The 22497-nt window shown below is 45.2% G+C and overlaps 1 protein-coding gene across 2 annotated transcripts in view; it reads right to left on the bottom strand.

The window, feature by feature from the left end:
* The window catches only part of sh2b3 (SH2B adaptor protein 3), a 40941-nt gene that overhangs the window by 14618 nt on the left and 3826 nt on the right, over nucleotides 1-22497 (bottom strand). Inside the window, exons 1-2 of one of the 2 annotated variants that reach the window (XM_040195686.2) lie at nucleotides 15878-15987; nucleotides 12801-14024 (exon numbers count right to left, since the gene is read on the bottom strand). In XM_040195686.2, coding sequence (XP_040051620.1) covers nucleotides 12801-14000 — 1200 coding nt within the window. In that variant the 5' untranslated portion in view covers nucleotides 14001-14024; nucleotides 15878-15987. Of the gene's footprint in view, nucleotides 1-12800; nucleotides 14025-15877; nucleotides 15988-22497 lie in introns of those variants that run through there. The other variant, XM_040195684.2, reaches the window with a different exon arrangement.

The raw sequence follows: 22497 nt of genomic DNA, 5'->3' as shown, positions 1-22497 counted from the left end.
TGAGTCACGGGGGTGCATTATTCAGCGATAATGTCACATTGACCCGAGCGTTCCATATCACTGCGCAATCAAAGTAACAGATGAGAGTTTAGCGTGATGTTCGTTGACATTTCAGCATTTAGCTCGGTGGCGATCGGCGAAATAAGACCGGAAACACCACAAATGATCGTTTTCAAGCAATGCGAGCTTTTGCACCCGGACAATTCAGGTGGACGTCATGAGCGCTGTGAATGAATGACGATGGTGCGTGTCGGCCCCCACAACGCCCCCGAACTGTTCCAGTACTGGACGATAAAGTGCAGCCTCTCGTGCCTTATTGCTTAAGAATAACACATATTCAACATATACAAAGAAATACATTTTAGGCACCAACACTGACCAACCAAAACAACTGCTCACACACACACACACACACACACACACACACACACACACACACACACACACACACACACACACACACACACACACACACACACACACACACACAAGCAAACAGCAGGGATAAACAGTGATGAAAGTAGCTCACAAACAAACATGGAAGGAGCAGCGCAACCTCTCACCCTCAGCCACGATCATAACTACAGTTTGAGCGCACAAACCCACACACAGACACACACCCCCACATACACGCGGGTGACACACAGGATGTTTGGAGTCCAAAACAATCTTCCCAGGGTCCCTTTCTCAAGGCCGTCGTCGCGGCAACTGACTGACACACAACATTCCACTATCCCTCCGAGGGTCAGCACAGCCAATGCTTTCAGGGGTTCTGTGTGTGCGTGTGTGTGTGTGTGTAGGACTGACCTAAAAACTCTGCAGGGTTACCGAAATGGTCTCAGGAGAGATTTTGGAAAGTGTGCATGCACAATAATCCTACACACAAGGACAAACATACGCAGAGACATTTTACAGTACCGCCCATCAGGGCCGTATCAGCCAGATGAGACCTTGACCGACACATCTGTCTGTACTTCCCCTGGTTTCATCATTGACTCGCTTCTTCTTTTTCCTGCTGCATACTTAAAGACTGGTCTTTACTCTCCTGATTGTCAACAACACGTATTAACAAGGGTCGTTTGTGTACATCTCATTATTTCAGTACCACACATGCTCCATCGTTTATCAACACAATAATGAACCACACAAGTCAAGTTTCCGTTCAGGTTTAGCTTTCTAACCGCTCCACGTCGTGGGAGGAGTTCTTGAGAACCGGGCTGTGAGCACAGCTCTTCTCGGATCGGTTTGTACAATAGCTGTAGCTGAAGCGAACGCCGTGGTGATCTGGAGCAGCTGCCATTGTTTCCACCCTTCTAATCCGCTGCCAGACTCCACCACCTGTTGTTTGTGTCCCACACGTACACACTCCTGAGGTTCTCCCCCGCTAGCGGGCGGGACCCAAATAAATGCTCTGATCACGTGGTGGTTGAACTATTCTTCTATTCCACGTAATGCAGCAACTAGTGAGATCTAGTTGGTGATGTGATATTAAAGATGAGATGATCATGTTTAAATATTTTAAGTTAAATGCTCACTTTCTTATTTGTGTTTATCAATGTTACTTTAACTGTATTGATTTTAGAGAGTTTATAGGTCGGAGGATGTCAATGCTCCATCTGAGGCCCACTAGCGATCCGACACAGAGAGACAACACACAATAAACAAACACTGCATGTCCTTAAAACAAACAAAACTAGAAGATCAACAGTAATAGTGCAGTAAAGCTCAGGTTCAATCAGTGCTTTGTGTTGAGTAGTATTTGACTCAGAAAGTAGAAACAACAGCATTAAAAAAAAAAGTATATTTGACCTAATCTCTGCTTGTTGTGTTTTACTGTGTTTCTTTCAAATCAGTCCTTTCAGTCCAAAACTCATTTAAAAAACGTACCTCGGCTGAAAAGAAAACCGGTTTGTGCTGATTTCTGGTATGTGTACCTTGGTTGAGTAAAAGGCAACCAGGAGATCAGATCACATTCACAATCAGCTCTGACTGCGGCATCATGGAGGATGTGGGAAACACGCACACACACAAACACACTAGTTGTGGGGTTGCAAACTCCGATAGAGATGAGTGTGTTCTAGGAAACCTGTCAGAAGCAGCCTTCAATGACGAATAAATGTGTCAGTGCGTTGTGCTGCCCTGCTTGCATACTTCTCAGAAACATCGATACGTTCGCCAAATATGCAAAAGTTAAGACGGCACACGAAGAATTCACAGAACTACGCGCAGTTCCATGTAAACTAATTAGTGGTGAGTTTTTTTTCATGAGAAAAAGTATAATCAGCGAACCTGACAGAGCAGAGGAACAGAACGGAGGGTCACAAGGTCAAGTGACATTACAGTCGGACTGCAATCCAGAAGGCAATGTGAGAACAGCGGACACGAATACCGGCCAACATTAACAAAATGATTGAGTCAGAACGCCGTTTGAGACCGAGCAGAGAAATCACACCTCATTTATATCAATGAAGTCATAGCATTCAGCAGAAACACTCTGTACTACGAAACACAGCTCAACAAAATGATCAGAGGGCTGATTAACATCTTTTTACAGTAGTTTTGAGAAAGTCTAATCTTCATCGGGGCGGTCTGTGTTAAGCTGCGTGAGCTCTGTCAGAATCCGTTACGTACAGTCGCATAACGCTGTTCATCCGTGTGTGTGTGTGTGCACGGATAGCGCTTAAAGACGCAGCTAACGTCTCCTCAAGCACATCATTTTGGATATCATTGCCCGCAGATTTGCGATCTTCAATGACTCACCGGCAGTCTTTATGCATCGGCTCACGGGACGAGACCAGCGGAACTACTTGCTATTCAATAGGGTGAACAAAATGGAAACTACTTAAAAAGTAAAGTAGTTTTTAGCAGGTTTTGTTTTTTAAAGAACCACACGCGACACTTCAGTCAGCCACATTGTACCCGAGCGGGGACACTCGTGGAGGCACTTCTGTATGTGGCGATGTGGCATCAGACGCAAGCAGAAGCGTGATTCCGACATCGTCTCATTTACTGTCACCTCTCTGCTGTCGCCATCAAATAAAAGACAAAAAGCAAAATTCAAATAGAGGATTTCTCCGTTTAAATATCTGCTAATACGTTACACGGCCATTGGGATGAACCATTGGATTTTTGGCTATGTGATTGTTTTCCAGTTGAATCTTAGACGTGCAGGCGAGTTTCTACCTGAATCACAAAAGTATGGAAAGTTCTTGTGTACCGGTAAATAAATTCTACTTCATAATATAACGCTACTGGCACAATTGACCCCCTTATTGTTTTCTGTCATGTCCTTTTTTTCACTGCGTGCAATTCACCATCTCTCTCCCACACCGACGGCAACACTTCAAACTAACATGACCAAAAAGAGTTTGGACATGTAACCTTCTTACTTACATTCTATAATTATTATCAAAAAGCATTATATGAATAGATAGAAAATATTCATTGGCTATTTCCGAAAAGCCGCCGCGAATACCTGCGGTTGCATTGGTCTCTCCGGCACTAGAGAGACATAGAAATATAAAGTGTGACTCATTTCTAAAACAACAAAATACGGCATGTGACAGAGAGACGTGCCCAGAATCTCCCCCGGTCCTTCCTTTCCCCTCCATTGTCTCTGCATGCGCCTCACGGTGCACTTCTGCCCCTCAGAGCGACGCCTCCCGATGCCGCAGAGCCAGAACCAGCTCAATAACAGCGCGGCAGATCGGACCACGATAACTAGGAGCAGAGGCGAGTGGGACTCGTCAGGTCCAGAGAAAACTCCACATGTTTATAACGCAGTATCAAAAGCCGCTGTTTGCTTAGTGAGAAGCTACAAGCCACAATTGACAAACAGGATGAAAGAAATGAGTCTTTTTTTTTTTTCAGGGGAAACTGAGAGGGATGGATAATGAGTAGATGCTGGTTGTGTTTGGCCCTGTAATGGAAACCAGGCTAAAAGACTTGCATGGAGAGGGAGGGAGGTTGGGGGGGCAGTGGGATCGGAGATGTGACTTAGAATAAAGTTGGCTGGGATTAAGTAGAAAAGAATGGATTGAACGGTAGAAGATATACAGAAATGTGCACATGGCGTTTCTGCAGACTTTTTACAGCCTTTTAATATTTATTAAAAGGTAAAACCTCACAACATTCATGACAATTGACAATTACGATAGATTGGGGCTGCAACTTAAACCATCAAATTAACCGTTTAATTGTTAATTCAATAAAAATAGTGACTAAAACTCCCTGTAACTCCCTGACTGAAATATTAAAAAGTTGTTCTTAAATATAAATGACCAGTTAAATTGACAAATCATTGTCACTTTAAAGTGCATTAATGCATCCTCAGATGTACTTGGTGGCAGAAAATGTACAAAACATTTATTCTTTTCATTCTATGGAGAGTCTTTAAAAGAGTCAATAAAGAGTGTTTACTTGACTCCAAAAAAACAAAACAACTTAATCTTACTGTAATTACACCCCTCAAACTATGGCACAAAGTGCTTGGTAACATGACAAAATAGTGTTTGGAGGAGAAGAAGAAGAAGAAGAAGAAGAACAGATGCCCGGAGAAACTATAGGGTGAGGGTGTTGCACAGCTTTGCTTTGGGGGCTTTCCACATGCAACTCAGCAAGGTCATGTGCACTGGCAACGTGATTGTAGGTCACACACACAAACACACACACACCCGCGCACACACACACACACACACACACACACACACACACACACACACACACTCAGACACTATATTATGACGAGGGAAAAATTCACACTTTCGATGCATGAAGGATTAAATACTACAAATCATGAAGGGGAAACTTTGTGTTGAAGTAAAGTACTCATTAATGCCGGCAGAGACACGCACAGAGATGACACGACGACCACTCCTACACAAGATACACACAAGTAGAAAGAGCGACCGAGAGATCTGACAAACATCTTGACCGCATGACTCTAACCGCTCCACTTCCTTTAGATGTTTCTATAGATTTCTGTAACACAGAAACACACACACACACACAAAAATGCACAAGACTTATTTGAAGTTACCCGGGTCCTCTGTGAGCTTCATGGTGAGCTACATCTTAGCTTAACTTCTTCTGCATTTCAAGCAGTTCTTTCATTTCGCTTCGTCTCCCCACTGATCCCTATTCAGTTGCAAGAGTGTGGGATTACCGTGATTACCTAATGAGGGGGGCCACGATAACGGCCCAACAGAACGATAATAAACGCCTGTTAGGATGTTTTAGGCAGACATGAATTTGGTTGCTTTCTATACGCTTTATTGCAGCTGTATAAATGTAATTAATGCATAGAAAGGTAAAACACTTTCGGAGTGATAAAATGATGAATGCAAGTCTGCCACCGATTCCAGCAGCCGGGCCACAATTCCTATCAGGGGGACCATTGGACCCTCAGTGAGGCCCAACCGTCCTCTCAGGCCTCATAAAGCAATCATTGAAAGTGGGAATCCTTGCACATTGAAGAGAGCTGTCCCAGAAGACCAACAGTGTGTAAACCTTTCTCTTATCCAGCCTGGCCGCTACAAAGCAGTTTGACTAGCGCAGCGACCTCCGAGAGTCGGACCAAGAATCCCGGTCGGGGCTCGGCTGCTGAGAACAGCGTGGCCAAATCCCTGCTTCATGTCAACATGGTCACCGACGTGGATCTGCTCCATAAACGCTCTCCCACAACAGGAGCTTTGGGATCACAAATGTCCACATGAATCTTATCGTGTTGCGTCTCGAATTAAATCAAAGACCAGAAGACCAACAAACATCAGAAGCCAGAAGAGATTATCTTGTAATTTACTCTGTGCAATTCACAACATCTGAGAGGTTCCAGTCCTTTGATTCTGTTAGTCATATTTACACCGAGCGCTTTAACTGGAAACCTGATGGTGTTGTATTCCTGAAAAGGGTCACAACTGCTTTCACTTTTTAAGTGACATTGGAAATTTAGCAGAATGCTATATTATTACATTCTATTTAAAGAGTCAAAACCACCATCTATAAAGAACACTTATATTTTCCACTTCTGCAAATGTACCAAAAAGTTAAACGGAAAATTTTGTTGATTTTTGATTTAATTTTTCTTTTGCGGTTACAGAAACTTGTTTCTCCCGTTTCATAGAGACCTTTACTTATTCAATTCTACTTATTCAGTAAAACGTTGGGAAACCGTGGCAAACTGTAGCAATGATCCACATTTCCCATCAATGAGAATACATTCATTTTAGGTTTTATTGATCCAGATTAATTTCATGCCTCTGTAGTTTCTTAGTAAAAAAATGCTCCCTGTTGTACATTCCTGCAACTTTCCAAGCAGCTCTCCCACATTTTGGTATACAGACACAAAGTGGATGGTTCGCTCTTTTCCTTATCTACCGTAAAAAATGGTGAAACCATTCGTCAACGAAGTAGAAGAATCATCTTCACGAGCGCTGCATGTGCATAACCAATGACCAATGAGCTCCTTGCATGTCCTAAAAATGGTTGGGACATCTAAATATTCATGCAAAGTCTGATTCACAGGTTTTAATTTTGAAATCAACAACATTCTGCCAACGAACCAGAGATATTGTTCGATGAGGGATTTCCAAAACTTGGGAGTCTGCTGGATGGCTCCCTGAACATTCCCAGAAGATTTGTTTCCTCTTTTTCATTTTGAGAAACTCCCCCAAGAGGACAAGTTCAAGCATATCTGCAGAAAATGAACTAAATTGAGCAACTAATCTGGTTAAATGAATCAGAGGACAAACAGGAGATCATTGACTCTCACGCTTCACCATTTATCTCTTCACTTTGACCATCTGTCACGTAAGAACAAATTTGATTTGTTGCATGATAATCACACTCTATCAAACTGTGCAAACTTATGCATGTGTATCATACACATGCATGCGTGTGCACTCATGCAAACATCGGCGTGTGCATTAAAGGACTCAGTCAAGTCACTTCGAGGCAGAATTTCTAGGTTTCATGAAACTCAAACAGAGATTTGACTTTGTGGTTGAGATTCAAAGACTGCTGTGATGTAAAATGAAACTTTCTCTGAAAAGAAAATCTCTGCTCTAAATACGTCCATCAACAGCGGCTGACATTTTGAGATGTCTTACTACTAGTCTCTGGAACCAAACGATTCATTCATCACCATGACAGTTCATTCTTTTCTGTCATGTTATTTTTTTCAGTTTAAAACTTGACTGCCACGGTTGGTTTTAATTTAGCAATAAAAGAGGTTCTCCAAGTCACTCAAATTTATGATGTTTAAAGTGAGTCATACGGGAAATGTTTTATGACCCTTCACTTGGGCCCCAGGGTTGTCATTAAAAAATGAATCTCCGATAAGCATGCCAATACCCACTACGCACATAGGAAATAATAATAAAATCACCCGTAACTAGAACCGTTATCTCTCAGTACGGTAATTGGCTCCCTGCACGGAGACATCTGCATGGAATCGGACTTCTCTCTATTGGCCAGGTTGAACAGCAGAAACCACAGTTGCCGATATTTTCCAATTTGCATGTGAGAAAAACATCCATTTTAATTGATTTGATGGCCAGATGTCTGTAAAGGGATTTTCCATTCGGATGCAGAATCTGTAGGCAGCAGGACAAGATTTTGGGCATCGGAAGTGTTCTAGTTTGAACTAGATCACCGGAGTGATATTGAGGTTCTGAAATGCTTCCTAGGAATCACGATTCAGGTTTTTATTGGTGTGAAATGAGCTTGTGAAACAATTTGCTCGTCTCTCAGCTACAACTCCAGTCTCGCGTCTCCAGTTGCTAATCGGACAGGAAACAATGAGCAGCGCGGGGAAAAGGGAAGTCACGGGCCGGAAATCCGCTCGCTACGCCAGAACCCGAAAAAGTAGAGCGGATCGGAAGCTGAAGGGTTCTGAGATGGGACTCGGTTTAACCGAGCCTCAAATTTCACAATAGCATTATCCTAAATGATCATCTTAAACAGCAGATGTTGGTTGAAATACAACTCCAGAGCATAGCCTTATTTGAAGCAGAATTTAGCTAAAAGTCAAATATCGTCATTGTTGATGATATTATTATGGATGAATGATGACAAAAGAAAAGTTCTTTGTTTTGCATTGAAAGAGAAGACGTCATGTCCAACGAATGTAACGGTATATTTTTGACACCTTTGGAGTCCATGTGGGCGGGGCACTGGTATGCATGACACAATAAATAAATGTAAACCAGGGAGGCTTCTTCTTCTGCGTCCTTCAGGACCTCTCACACGTTCTCTAAGACGTTTGCAGAACTTGCATTACAGGAATAATAAACATTTGAAAACTGGCCACGGCCCCTCGGCCACCTTGATCTCACTCCATCCTCTTATTTGTGGGCTTGTCCACCTAACTTTGAGTCTTTCTTTCTCATGTCTCCTGCTGCTGCCCATCTCGTGTGTCTCTCTCGGTTGGTTTTCATTATTTTTCTGGTTCAGCTGACTGGGGCCCATATGTTCGGAGCTTCAGTTGTGGTATGCAGCGAGATCCAAATTAACGCTGCATGTTGCCATATGAGAGACTGAAATACAACAAGTAACACAGAACAGATGGACTCCAGATCCTGGTTGCTGGAAAAGTATTTTCCACTGATGCTGCTAACTCCCCTCTTACTGTCGGAGGGGGAAAAAAGAAAAAACCCAGCAGAGACGTAGAGAGAAGAACGTGTACACTTATAGATCACTTAAACACATTCTGACTACTACCAACAATCATTCTGATGGTTCACTGAGAAATAATGTCCCTTTGGCTTCATTTTTTTATTTGTCCTGAAGGCTTGAGGTAAAGCGCTGCATGACCTCGACCGGAGATGAGACGGGACAGGGGCCGTGTGACTAAGAGGAGGTCCACAGGCGGTCTGAGGAAACTGCAGCCGACTCCGGGGGGACAGAATACCACCATTTTCCTGGCAAGACGCTGACCTCGTCTGTAACCTCGCCTGCCGTACGTCGGATGAAAGGAAAAGCGGAGCTCGATGGTGCTGAGACGTCTCTCTCGAAGGAGGAGAGACGCTCGAGTGCTGGCGGAGGTTTTTGAGACAACTCCACTGCAAGGAAAACTGTACATTACAAATTGCTGAAAAGCAGGCAAAATGAATGAACACATGATACATTATGTTCACCTTTAGGTCCGTGGACTAAATTATCTAAAATACTACGACACAGAGACGGAAATGTTCATCATTTATCTGCCGGCAAGCCGTCACCAAAACCAAAACCCTTGAAGCCGAGGCGAGGTGGAGGAGTAAAATGTTAGAGTCTGAGCTGAGGAGATTGGGGGCTTCTGCTCGATTCAGCTGACATGACAAGATTCACTTCTGTAATAAAACAAGTGTTACACCACTTTGGCTATTTTGTCATTTTATCGTCAAAAATGACAAATAGGAAAATACAGTCCTTGTATAACCAGAAGAAATTGATGCATCCAATCTACCCTCTTCTAGTGGAAAACCATTTTTAACAGTTTTATAATATAGGCTTCCTTTGATTTCTTTTCAATTTGAACACCAAACGACAAAGTCACAGTAAGTCATACAGCAACATCCTCACTCGTCCTCACTACGTTGACAGAAAAATATGAAAAAGAGCGTTGGGCACTTTGACAGCTGGACTTGGTCAGAGTCTTCTGACAGAGTCTTCTGACCAAGTATAGGAAGTTGGCAATACGCATACTTTCATATCTGAATTAAATTAGTTTAAAAGTTCTGTTTGAACTGACATTAGCAATGCTTCAAAAGCCTGGCCGCCAAAGACGCTGTGCGCACAGTGGAACTTTGTCAGGGGAACACATTATCAGTTTCCCTGCAGCTTCCTCCTTTGTGAGAAATGAGCGGACTGATATTCTCACGCTGAAAGATGTAAATAAAAATACATATGAACCGGACCCATGGATAAGTATCTGCTGTGCAGCACACTTAGATGTAACCCACAGATGTGTGAAACCTTTCTCCACACCCACACAAAACAAACGGTAGCTCAACATGTAACCCAGCAGCCCCACACAGTAAGTGCACTTAAATGCTTCTTCTGGGGTGTGAATGTGTATGTTTAAATGTGTGCATCTTAATCCACAGTTTCCCTTCCTTTTAAGGTAATTTCCAGGGCCTTAAGTCTCTGCCCTGCCTCAATCTATCTCTCTGTCCCTCCCCTTCTCTCCCCCTCTCACAGCAATGTAGTCGGTTGACTAAAGCTGGCTAATGCCTACCCATTTCTGATCAAACACACACACACACACACACACACACACACACACACACACACACACACACACAACTCTATCATTAACTGAATTACCTCACGCACATGGTTAGGGCTGCAGCTGGCTGAAGAATTGAGGGCTGCTAAATATAAAAACCCTACAAGCACACATACAGACAGACATGCGACGTCTTCCTCATGTACCCCGGCTTGGGCCAGAATGCACACATTCTCTGCGGCGCTGCAGCGTAGGTGGCGGCGACTTGCACAGCGGTCAACTCAATTAATTTCGATTACTGGTTTGCGGATCTTTGAGGACAGGCAGCCTCGCAACTTGCCCCATCTGGAATTATTATAGGGTTTTATGCCATGGGGCCTCGTGTGTAGCGCCAAGCATTTCAAAAAAAAAAAAAAAGAAGATATCCTGCTGTGTTGCAATGAGCCGTCATGTGAGGATACAAAGAAGGGCGAGCTGATCTTTCTGTATCCTACACTTAAATGCCGGATACGCAAATTTCAAATATATTTAAAAAAGGGACAATTTCATACCATTTAATTCCAACTGTCGAGTTGATGCACTAAAGTAATGTGTGACTAAATGTTGTGACTGGCTGAAACAACCCCACACAAACAGGAAATAGTGTAGGAGGCATATCTACTCCTTACTAAGAGTAAAAGAAGACATGCATTTTGCAAATTCTTTGAGGTAATTGAGCACAAAAATGCCATGCTACATTAATCCATGAAAATGACCTGATTAGAAAAAGATGCGTGGCAATAAGCGAGGCATAGGCGGATAAAATCAATTTTTACTCGTACGAACAGCGACTCCATTTCCTCGAGCTCCTTTCACTGAGTTCAAGGGCAAACCATCCGTTCTCCTATCTTAAGAGGTTATCAGTGTGAAACGAGCCATGCCGTTTCAACGGGGAGCCTTCTGCTCTGCATGCGAGGCAAGAACGTGATGCTCTTATTAGTTTCCATTCATCTCAGCTGCGACCAGACTAGTTATGATCTCTCTTCTCCCACCCGTCCAACACTGAAGCCAGCTCAACCTCGCAGCGCACTCTGTAGCTGCAGCGCAGACACAAACCCATCACCGGAGGCAAAGATCTATGAAAACCAGCAATGAAAACAACGTTTTCTGAGACAAAGCTAAATGTCATCACATCTTTGTTCTGTCATGTGGCAAACTTTACAGCAACGACAGCTTCTTATATGTGGCAGAATACGATTTATGAAAAACAAAACACAGAGAAAAGAGATTTGAAAGTGGGCGGGGGGGGGACCCCTGTGACTAAAACAGCTAGAAACAGGAAATTACTTTGTGCCTTTGTGTGCCAGTTGTTTTATAGTGCACTCATGCATCTGCGACATTAACCTTCAAGGGGATTGTGTGGGCTTCCATCTTATTGATGAAGGCAAACACATCTGCAGAATCATCCAGCTTTCACCCATATGAAACACAAGCTGAGGGACCTGCCAGCTGTTCAACGGTGTGTAGAGTTCTGAGAAGAAGCTCTACAAACACTTGCAAGAACTGCGCGCACACACACACACACACACACACACTTGTGTAAAACGCAGTCCTCAACGCAGGCACCTGCTGTACCAAGAACAGGAACTGAGGAATTGTCAGCTACATACATACATACATGTTACATGTTACATGTTACAACCAAAATAAACAAATCTGCAATAATAGTAAGTAATAGAGACAATATAATTAATCATGTATATATGGCATTTGGGTGTTTGCTTTGATTTACTTCACAAGCAAATAGTACTACTTTGCATTGATATTGATCAAAAACGTGACTATATGACCACTTGCTTTCACCCTTTCCTTCATTCCAATATTGAAAAGCTAAACTAAATACTTAGGGCAGCCAGTTTGACAAAGGGAGAGAAAACAATCTGCAGTGCAAAATTCCTCTAGCAGCCCTGAAAAGTTCCACCTTCAGCTTACTCCTTTTCTAGCTGAGTTAGATGAGAAGACGACCAGTGTTTTTGTATTGTTATAGTTATAGTTGTTAAAGTCACAGCGAAGCAGGCGGAGCTAAGACACCATCCATGTAACGTCTGTGCTGACTCACGGTTGGAAAGAAAGCTAAAAACAGATTTCCCATAAACTTGAACTTTCTACTACTACTAAGTGTCCATTGCCTACACATCAGATAATGGGTGCTGCATCATTTAGTTAATGAAGATGTTTGACAGAAAATGTACCATGTTCCAAAACGCTGAAACCAGTGAAGCATGTTCAATTTGAAGTACTAAAGCAGTACTATCAACCAAACTAGGAACACAAATATGATAGCATCAGCCAACAGCTAAAGACAAACTTGAACAGAAACACTATGCCAACTTTTTCTCTCCTTCCTGGGTGACCAATGTGCAGCTTTTTGAGAAACCATTTAGGCTATTCAGTGTGTGGATTCCACTGCGGCAAATTAAAAACATATGTGATGGACATATAGTGCATCCCCTCAACGACGCCCACGATGTGTACATGTTTCTATAATTTTCTTGGTTTATACAAGATATGTATGTATGTACGTATAAATGTAAGCATGAGCCAATGTTTCTACCTTTGGCGGATCATAGAGCTCCAGCTGGTACCTCTCTCCTCCTCCTCCTCTTCCGGCTACTTGAGCGTCCCTGATCCTCCTGACCAGCAGGCGGCAGCGCTGCCAGCGGGGCTGAGTGTCCGAGATAGCATCTTCAACCAGCAAGTACCTCAGTTGGCCCTCTTTACAGCTGCCGCTCCCCTCTGACCTCTTCTGCCTCGTGCTCCCGCTGCGCAACAAACGGAAGCGATTCCGGAAGCGAGAGGCCACTCCAGCCACAGACATGTGCGAGGAGGCTGGGGGCGTGGCCTCAGAGCTTGGACAAGAGGAGGGACTGGAGGATGAGGATGAGGACACCTCCTCGTTTGCAGGGGAAATCCCACCCACTGTGTCTCCATTATTTGGGGGACTGTTGGTGGGGAGGTTGGGGTTGCTGGGGGCCAGGTCCTGGGATGAGAGGGGGCTGGGCCGTTTCTGGAAAAGCCGCCATACGGTCTGCCGGATTTGACTGACGGAGAAATGCGTGACGTCTGCGTGTGCGGCATTGAAAGTCGAAGAGTCGGAGGAGTACCGCTCACACACCTGCCGACAGTCGGTGCTGGAAATCTCCTCGTTGCTGCGACTGTTAATCAGCAGCGGCCCGCTGCCCGCGCTACGATTCGACCCGCCGCGCACCACCGGGTTGCCTGGCGAGGAGTTACCGGCAGAGCAGCCCAGCGGCTGCTGCTGCTGCTCCTGTTCCCGACTCGCCACCACCGGCTCCAGTTTGGGCGACCCCACACCGGACGGAGCGGCTTCTCCGCCTGGCCGGCCCGCCTCGCGGTAGTCCTGCGCCCCCGACACGGGAGCGACGCGCAGTCGCCCAATCACAGTCTGTGATGGGAGGAGAGGAGCCGCCGTAGCGGTGAAGGAAGCGCTGCCGGTCGAACCAGAGCTCGTGATCTGACCGAGCAGGGCGCCATCTTTGTCGACCTCGCAGCTGAAGTGCTGCTGGAAGAGGTCGGTGAACTGCTTGGAGAAGGTCTCCGGTGGGAGTGCGTCATGCTGCGGCCGCTCTCTTGCGAAGATCCGGTAGTGTCCAGCCAGCTGCCGGGCGGTGGCGATGGCATGCAGTTCGCAGAATTCCCTCCAGCCTCTCGGGGGCGCTGCCACGCTTGGGCCACCTCCTCTCGCTGCTGTTGTGTTGGTGGTGTTGGCTGGATGGATAGTGTTACCATTCATCGCAGTAACCAGAGCTGAGAATCACTGCTAGGCAAAGAATGGAAAGGAGACAGAAAAGAGAAAATGAGGAATGGATGGTCGGAGAGGGGTGGGGGTCAAGGGGTTGATTTTGAGACAAGAGTGCAGGGACGGACAGTTCAACAGAGAAGTAGGAAAGAAGATGATTGAGGGACAAACAAAGGAGAGATATGAAAATGTAGTTAGAGGCAAATCACGATGATGTGGAGCGCAATCCAAGCGCTGAAACGCTGGCTAAACAGTCAGAGCAGATCTTTGAACTACTAGAAACTTTGTAACGGTTCAAACAGAAAGTGAGGACGGCCAAAAGTATGCTTTTATCTCTACTCAATCTGAAGCGGACAATATTGGATTACGTGAGCCTGCAACGAATCTCTGGCAATCAACCAGTCATAGAATATTTCCATAGATAAGGACGGCGAGAGTTCACTCAAAGGACAATTGGTAACCATTCGATTTAGGGAAAAAGGGTCAATTGAATCAAGAGCAAAAACAATGGACATGCACACATTAGAGGATAACTAGGAAGTCAGTGAGAACAAAAGGTTCTCCATAAAAGAGTCCATAAAAATTACAAATTCGTTCCAAATTATACCAATATGGACGACAGAGGCGAAGGTATTTGAACTGAATGAAAGCAGCAATAGATCATTTGGAAAGACACTGAATGAAGCGCCGTCTTGAGGAAGTATGGTTAGAAAATGTCCCAATCAACCTCACTGTCTGGCCTGTTTCAATGTTCTGTCTGCTCCTCTAGTTTGGTTTTTCTGTCGCCCCGTGAGGGTTAGAACATGGACGTCGTCTCTCCTTCTCCGTCCTACAGTTCACACACACACACACACGTACACTAACATGTGTCGTGTCGACGCCTGACATCGCCTCTGACTGCTACATTTGTTTTTCCTGCCACTTCGGCCATTTCTTTCTTCGAGAGCGGACTGCAAACGATACGACAGGGAATGAAGGGAGCGAGCGAGGAGGGAGGACATGAGTCAAAGCATGGGAGACTGTCTTCGGGTACATTGAGGTGGGGGTCGTGGTGCTGCTTGGGCGGCCTTGTACCGCTTGGCGTCTGCTACTTCTTATTCTCTGCTCTGAGCTTTGTTTCACTTCTGCATACCGACCCAATGACCACTGATTAGTCCAATGTCGGCAGCCTTTGCAGGCTTCGTCCGTAACAATATTATCCCCTCTAAGGCCAAATAAAAACCGAGAAATGAGACAGTGTTTTCTTTAGTTCACCACATCGCTTCACAGAAAAGAGGAAGCAGGATGCATTCCTGAGTATTCAACGAGATGATGCGCTTCATTGTGCGTTTTTTCATTGCTGACAACCGCCCCCCCCACCCCTGCGCCGACCTGTAGTTACCAATGATGAGTAGGACGACACATTTCCAAGGAACCACAACAGGGCTAGGCTGATGCAATAGTGGGGCTTCTTGGTTTATGCAGACAGCCCATGGATGATACAACGATACACAATCAGCCCCAGAGTTGCACCATATCCACACGGCCGTCATGTAACAAAACAGCCACCGCTAAACATTCTTGTGCATGAATTTCCATCCACAGGTTTTTTACAAAAGAATTTGTCCCCATAGCACCCCCATTTCAACCCATAGCATGATAGGATCTTGCGGTTACATTTGTTGCATAACATGGTAATGGTTGACTATTTGAGCCAAAGCTGTTTGTAGAATATCTCCCCATAAAACACGGGACGTCATTTTAACGTTGCATTATATGAGAAGTGCACGTAATGCCGATACAGCTGCTTTCACCCCACAAGTCCCCTAAAAGAGCAACGGTTACACAACAAGAATTCATGATTGTCAAAGTACAACGTGTGGCATACGTACATGTAACATCTCCCTCCGGTGCAGCCCAGAAGGGTCTTATCTAAATAGAGGAAGTACGCGTGGCTGCGTGCCTACAACTCAGTGTGTTTGTGTGAGTGCGTCAAAGATTGTGGTCCAACAGATCACAGAAAACCACTAGAAATCGAGGAGGAGGAGGGATGACGGGTTGGGGGCGGTGGGCTCGGTGTGGTTGGGCCAAACGCGGAGCGACATCTCCCGTTATCTCTCGGCTGCCATCTCTGTCCCTGCGTGAGCCCGCTGACTTGTATTTTCCTCCTCCGATAGCGTCCCAGAACACGCCGGGGTCGCACGAGGGCCACGCGTGCGTCAGTGAAAGACAAAACCTGGCACCGAGAAATGTTGCGTCACTCAAGTTCCTGGATGTGTCCTGTCACAACAACTTATTTCCCTTCTTGTGCTTTTGCGAATGCAAGCCCCCCCCCCCCCCTCCTTGCGCCCCTCCAGCTGGCGCCCCCCCAGAGGGCCACTTCTATCTGCGCAGCCAGCCCAGCGATGACTCAGCACTGACTGACGGCCTGCAGATCATGCACACGCACATGTCCTCTGGCTGTAGACTACCTACCTACCCCCCCCCCCCCCCACCCCGAGGAGAACCTCAGTTCCCATGGTTTTCACTTTCTCCCCAGATCTCCAGGATCTGGCTTGGCTCCTCCTTGACCTGTAGTGTGACGTTCCCGTTGTGAGGGGGAAACAAAAGAGGACTAACAAAGGTGTGAGTCTCCTTTCTTTGTTCTCATCAAGGGCCTCTAGCCCCGACTTGGCACTTTGTTATCGTGTTATTGTTTGGCTAGACGACGTACAGCGGGGGATGGTGGGCGGAAAATGGGCCGAACATTCCTGCACAATGAATTTATTGCATTCCCTTGTGTCTTGGTCTTCCTCACTCATCACTCCCCTGTGCTCATCCTGAATGGCTACAGCCTTCACTCTGACACACACACACACACACACACACCTTTTCTTAATCCCTCTCAGGCGCTCCACAAAACACCTGACACAGCTTTTTGCTGCAGCGTCAACGCCACAAGCATCCTGAGAAGTCTGTGAGATTGCAAGATTGTGTGCTAGAAGAAAAAAAGCATACAAATACTACTAGTGTGCGTTGCGCCTTTTCCTGAAATAATAGAACCTGTTACCTAAAATGGCAAAAAGACCTGTACAACAGTTAGTCGTCACCAGAATCAAACAGGTGCTGGAAGAACATGGGGAGGCCTCAACAGCAGCTTGAAACAGCTGAGCTGATATTTAGAAAGCGGAGACCCCCCCCCACCTCATCCCTACCTCTGACAGGACCTCATCACTTACTCCATTAGTCAAGCAACGGAGTTATCGTCAAATAGTTTTTAAAGCTGATCGGAATGATTTAGATGATGAGGTGCACTAAGGACGTCAGGCAGGTTGGCTCCTCTGCAGCTTTAAAATGTAAGTTAAGATCAATGTTGAGACCCAGATGGGTTATAAAATGGATATCAGCCATATACAAAGTCAGGACACGACATAACAAAAATGCAGAGCGCAGTTTGTTGCTCCTGACGCCAAAAGTGGAACTTTTCTCTGTTTCTTCGGGGGGGGGGGGACTGCCTCAAGCCGATCTGTAAGCAAGCAGGAAGGAAGCCGGATGCGTGAGGGACACACGTGAATTGATCTTGTCACCGCGAGTAACCCCATGACTCGTGAGTGTTTTTTTTTTTTTTTTAAAACCTCTCATCAACCTGAGAACACATGGGGGGGGATGAGCGGGCCATGACGTTCGCCGCTGATAAGAGTTTTTTTTAAAAGTCATTGAGAAAGTAATTTCTCTGGAAAATAATTAATTAAAATCTACAAAGACGCACATAGACTGCTTACACAACACGCGGAGAGTTATCAGTGCTGCTGGTGGGAGCCTTGTTGCAGGGAGGTCCTATTTATATCTCCAGAGCTCGGTATCAGCTCTCACACACCACTGTGTGTTCCTTGTTGTCCCCGGCAGGGAGCAGCTCTTCTTTGATGCAATGAACACAAGTACACACGTACACACACACACGTACACACGTACACACACACACACACACACACACACACACACACACACACACACACACACACACACACACACACACACACACACACACACACACACACACACACACACACACACACACACATTCATCTTGGCCTGTGAGAATGTGACAAATAGTTTAATTGGTCTTCTGTGGGCTATTAGAGATAATCAGTAGATGGATCCATTACAAAGAACATACTAGTTCCGCTACCATCCTCTCGCAGTGGATGTTAAGGACCTCATTACTTCTATTACTTCAAAATACAACTTTACGCAGTAATCCTGACAGGTTAAACAATCACTTTTATATTGCTCCTAAACTACTACTAGCTAAACTACTTTTGAAAATAAATATGAAGATGTCACATTGGGCTTTATTTCATGTGATATTTTGTTGACGAAAAATTTACAAAATGTATTAACCAGTAGAAATAATGAATTGAAATAGCCATTAGCTGCAGCCCTAAAGCCTTTTTTGGTGGGCTGTAAGGTAGATTGTCTCAACTCAAGCTCTACTCGTAAAAGCCTTGCTAGCAGAAAACTATGCACGACACGACCTCCATGTTTAAACAGGCATACTGGAACATGACTACACATCTGACTTTTCCAACGCACACAAAGAGACGCGTGACTAACTCGTCTGGGAATGTGTGGAGATGTACACCTCCACGCACCGTCCGGTTGCTTAAAAATAGGATGTGCTCCTAATTGGCATACTCATTATATGAAATGCAATTTACGGCGAGCCACATCCTTCTGACCTTTATAGAGCCCTGGCCTTATTACGGAGATCAGCCGGATCCAATCTGTTGCTTACAACCGAATTATCCTGGCATCAAGGCTTTCTGAAACATCAAACACTCTGGAGGAGTACAGGAAAACCTGGGGGAAAAAAAGCCGCACCATGTGCATCACAAGGGTCTGGAATAAAAAACAGGCTTTAGTAACACCAGAATTTTCCGGGAATCACTGAATGAATCGCGGAGCACGGTCACAAACCAGGGAGACGGTGAGTGAGTGTGAGAGTTGGGGGCTTATTAAGAAAAGAGAGGGAGGGAGGAGGCTGTAAGAAGTGAGGTAGTCAAAACATGAGGAGGAAGAGGAGGAGACGGGAGAAACAAGGGTCACATGGACAGACGGAAAGCGAGATGAGGGCGTAATGAGAAGGCCGGCAGGAAGTGAGGAAAACGGAGAGGGAGGCGAGGCGATGGCGTCGGGTCCAGGTGGCAAAGCTAAAGACGGATCTCTGCTCTGCTCCGGGCAGCAACCACAGCGTCAGGAAGCCCCGCCCTGCAGCCAGCGCACACGTGCAGGGTCCCTGTGCACACACGGAATACCAAAATACACTCCTGCATTAGAGCTGGAGTAAGTACCACAATATCAAAGCACAGCTGCTGTGACTTTAAATATGACGGGGACGGAAAAGAGCAAGCAGACCCATCAGTCTCGATTCATCTTTCGGCAAAAAAACAAGCAAGTAATTTCACTGATCTCTAATATTTTTCACTACACTTACGCTCACAAAATGTCTATTTGAAATAGCCAAATCAGGAACATGGGGCTATCAGGAAATGTACGCAACTTTATTCCATCGTTTTCTTATATTTCAGCAAGATAAATCGCTGAGTACAGAACCTCTATCAACTATTATGCAAGTTGCCATCGGAACAAAAAGGTCCGGGACTCCCACCAAAACCATTGACTACGGTCATGAGAGGCGTAACAACCTGTGTTGGCCGAAACACCAGTTAAAGTGAATCGACACCATCTGACGTTCCATCCTTCTCATCACTTTGCCTTTTGCACTCGCATCGCCGTAGCAACAGCTACCAGCAGCTAAAAAGGTGCTTTATTCATTTATCGGTTGCCCGTTTGACGAGCTGCACGAAAAGCAGAAGGCCCACGTGAAAAGGACTCGGCGCCAAGCGTGTTCCTGTTTGCAGGAAGCGAGATGTGAAAACAGGCTACGCTAACGAGCGGAGCAAAAATTACATAATCGAAGAACATATTGTGAGGGAGGAAGTAGCGCCGAAACCTGAGATAACCGCTCAGCCTGGGGGAGGGCACCAGCTGATCTTGGGTAAAACATAAGGGAGGAGGGGGTCGGGGGGGGGAGGGGGCTGCAGCTACATCACAACCATGGCCCGTTTCAAATCTTAACCATCCGTATGCACCACAGAGACAAGGACATTCATGTTTGTGTGAAACAAACTGCACTCGGGCAATGAATCAGCAACATTACATTACAGGTCATTTAGCTGACGCTTTTATCCAAAGCGACATTACATTTTTAACCCATGGCTTTTACATTTTGCCCAGGGGGCACTTAGGGGTTAGGTGTCTTGCTCAGGGACACTTCGACATGGGACATGGGGCAGCCAGGACTCGAACCACCAACCTTGTGGCTCCCAGCGCACCCTCTCTACCCCTGCGCCACGACGACCCCGCAGCAACAAATATTTGATGTTGTTATTACATTCATATAGCCACAGTACATCAACAAAGCTACAGCGGTCAGTTCTCAATGTCTGGCATTCACTGGGACAGACATCCTGGGAAAGTAGACGTACTTTTCAAAAGTAAGAATGTGGATTTTGTTTTCAACATTGTGCTTCTTCACAACGCTTTCTTTCACTAATAAAACATATGTATCTCAGCAAAATACTACTGGGTTCTGGGTAATTCTCTCTATTTTCTCACAACAATGCAGACTACAACACAACACAATGCGGCTATTCTTGATAAGCACAGAAAATAAGCCCGGTGGCTTTGCTGGTCATTTCCTGTGGGAACCGCCGGAGGGAAGCATGCTGGTAAAGGACCGCAGCGAAAAAGGGCCCGACTCCGTGATAAGAGAAAGGACGGAGGACCAGCTGGGATTAAAAGAAGAGAAGTAGGAAACAAAAGGTCTCTGCCTTCTGCCGATCCCGGCGCGTCGAGGAAATGCTCAAACACGGGAGTCCAGAGGCAGCGAGAGAAGAGAGGGAGGTCCGGAGACTGAGGCCAGTAATAACCAACCAGGCCTCATAAACAACGTCAGCATTTATTGCCTTTCCTGTCTTTTGGAAATTCAAACTCAGACAGGCACAATTCACCCGGTGATAATCACTCAATGCTCAATAACTGTGTCCAAAGTTGTACTAAAATACCTTTAAAGCTAATCATAGCATTTTTACATAACAGATATGACTGATGATGAGAGAACTATTTCCCTACCAAACGAGAAATACAGTTCAAGTCATAGATTATGGATAACTATTGCTCAATAGAGCTGTATTCAAAGATTATCGGATTAGTCTGCAGATTACTTCTACATTTGTCGTTTTATTTCTGTGGTGAAAATATCGATCACAATTTTGTTCAAGAAAAACAAGACGCCAATTTCAAGTAACCCCAAAGTATCTACTCGATACAAACATGAGCAAAGAAAAGCTGCAATACATTCAAATGTAGTGGTTATTAGTTTTCTTTATCAAAAATACAAAATAATTTACAAAATACAATCAAGGTAAAAAGGGCCATGACAGCATTTGTTTATTTTACAAAAGACACCAAATCTGATTTCATGAATAAATCTAAGAGTCTATTAAAGCTTCTGCTAGACAACCCAGAATATCTGAATAATAGTTTAAAATATGTATGCATGCATATATGCATGATCCTGCACCACACTGTTAAAACGAAGAAAAACTGGATTCACGCACAGACACACGCACACACACGGCAAAATAAACACCGACTGACTGCACACACACACTACACAACGTTAAATACTCACACACTGAATAACTAAACAGTTTAAGTGTGTTTCTTGGCTACAAAGCCACAAAAAGCTGACCTTGACTTACTGGAACCCTGAAGCGCAGGCTGGGGTTTTATGAAAAGCTGAAAACAACAATCCATCATTCACAACTCGGCTGAGACAAATCAATAGAATTCAGCCGATTCAAGCATCCAAGACTGAAAGGTTCCAGCCGGGGGGGAGAGGCACAGACCTCTGGCTGAAATCCACAGGCGCTTTATGAATGAGTCATCACTACTCAACATGGGTTTCTGATTCATGGTGAATCGCAAAGACGTACGGTAGTAGTAGCGTGTGTGTTTGTGTTTGTGTGTGTGCACGCGTTTTGGCTGTGAGGTAATCGACTCCTTCACATCGACTGTGGATCATCTGCGGCCTTCTGACTTTGGAATATCGGGTTTGGGCTTTTCCCCAAACGCAGAGCGCAGTGACAGCAGACTCTGCTCTCGAGCTAGAAGTGAAAATGACACGATGCAGATTGTGGGTTTTTGGTGAGAATGTGTTCCTCCTCTCACTTCGCCTTAGACTTGAAACAAACACGAAAATAACTATTTACGTGCGCACGCTGAAGGGCTGTGACTAACGATTACTATCTAGTCGCCTGCTGATGGCTGACTCAATTCACTCATTGTTTGCGCTTTGAAAGAGTTAATTGTGGAGAACGGGTGCCGTTTTCTAGTCACCTCGTATCCGAGAGCAAATTATTTTTAATAGGAATTCCAACACGTCCTCATATTTCAGAAACTGAAAACT

Source organism: Gasterosteus aculeatus, chromosome 13, assembly GCF_964276395.1.
Source record: "Gasterosteus aculeatus chromosome 13, fGasAcu3.hap1.1, whole genome shotgun sequence".
Classification (NCBI taxonomy): domain Eukaryota; kingdom Metazoa; phylum Chordata; class Actinopteri; order Perciformes; family Gasterosteidae; genus Gasterosteus; species Gasterosteus aculeatus.
Note: the sequence above shows the minus strand (reverse complement) of the source record. Positions and strands in the feature narration are given on the sequence as shown.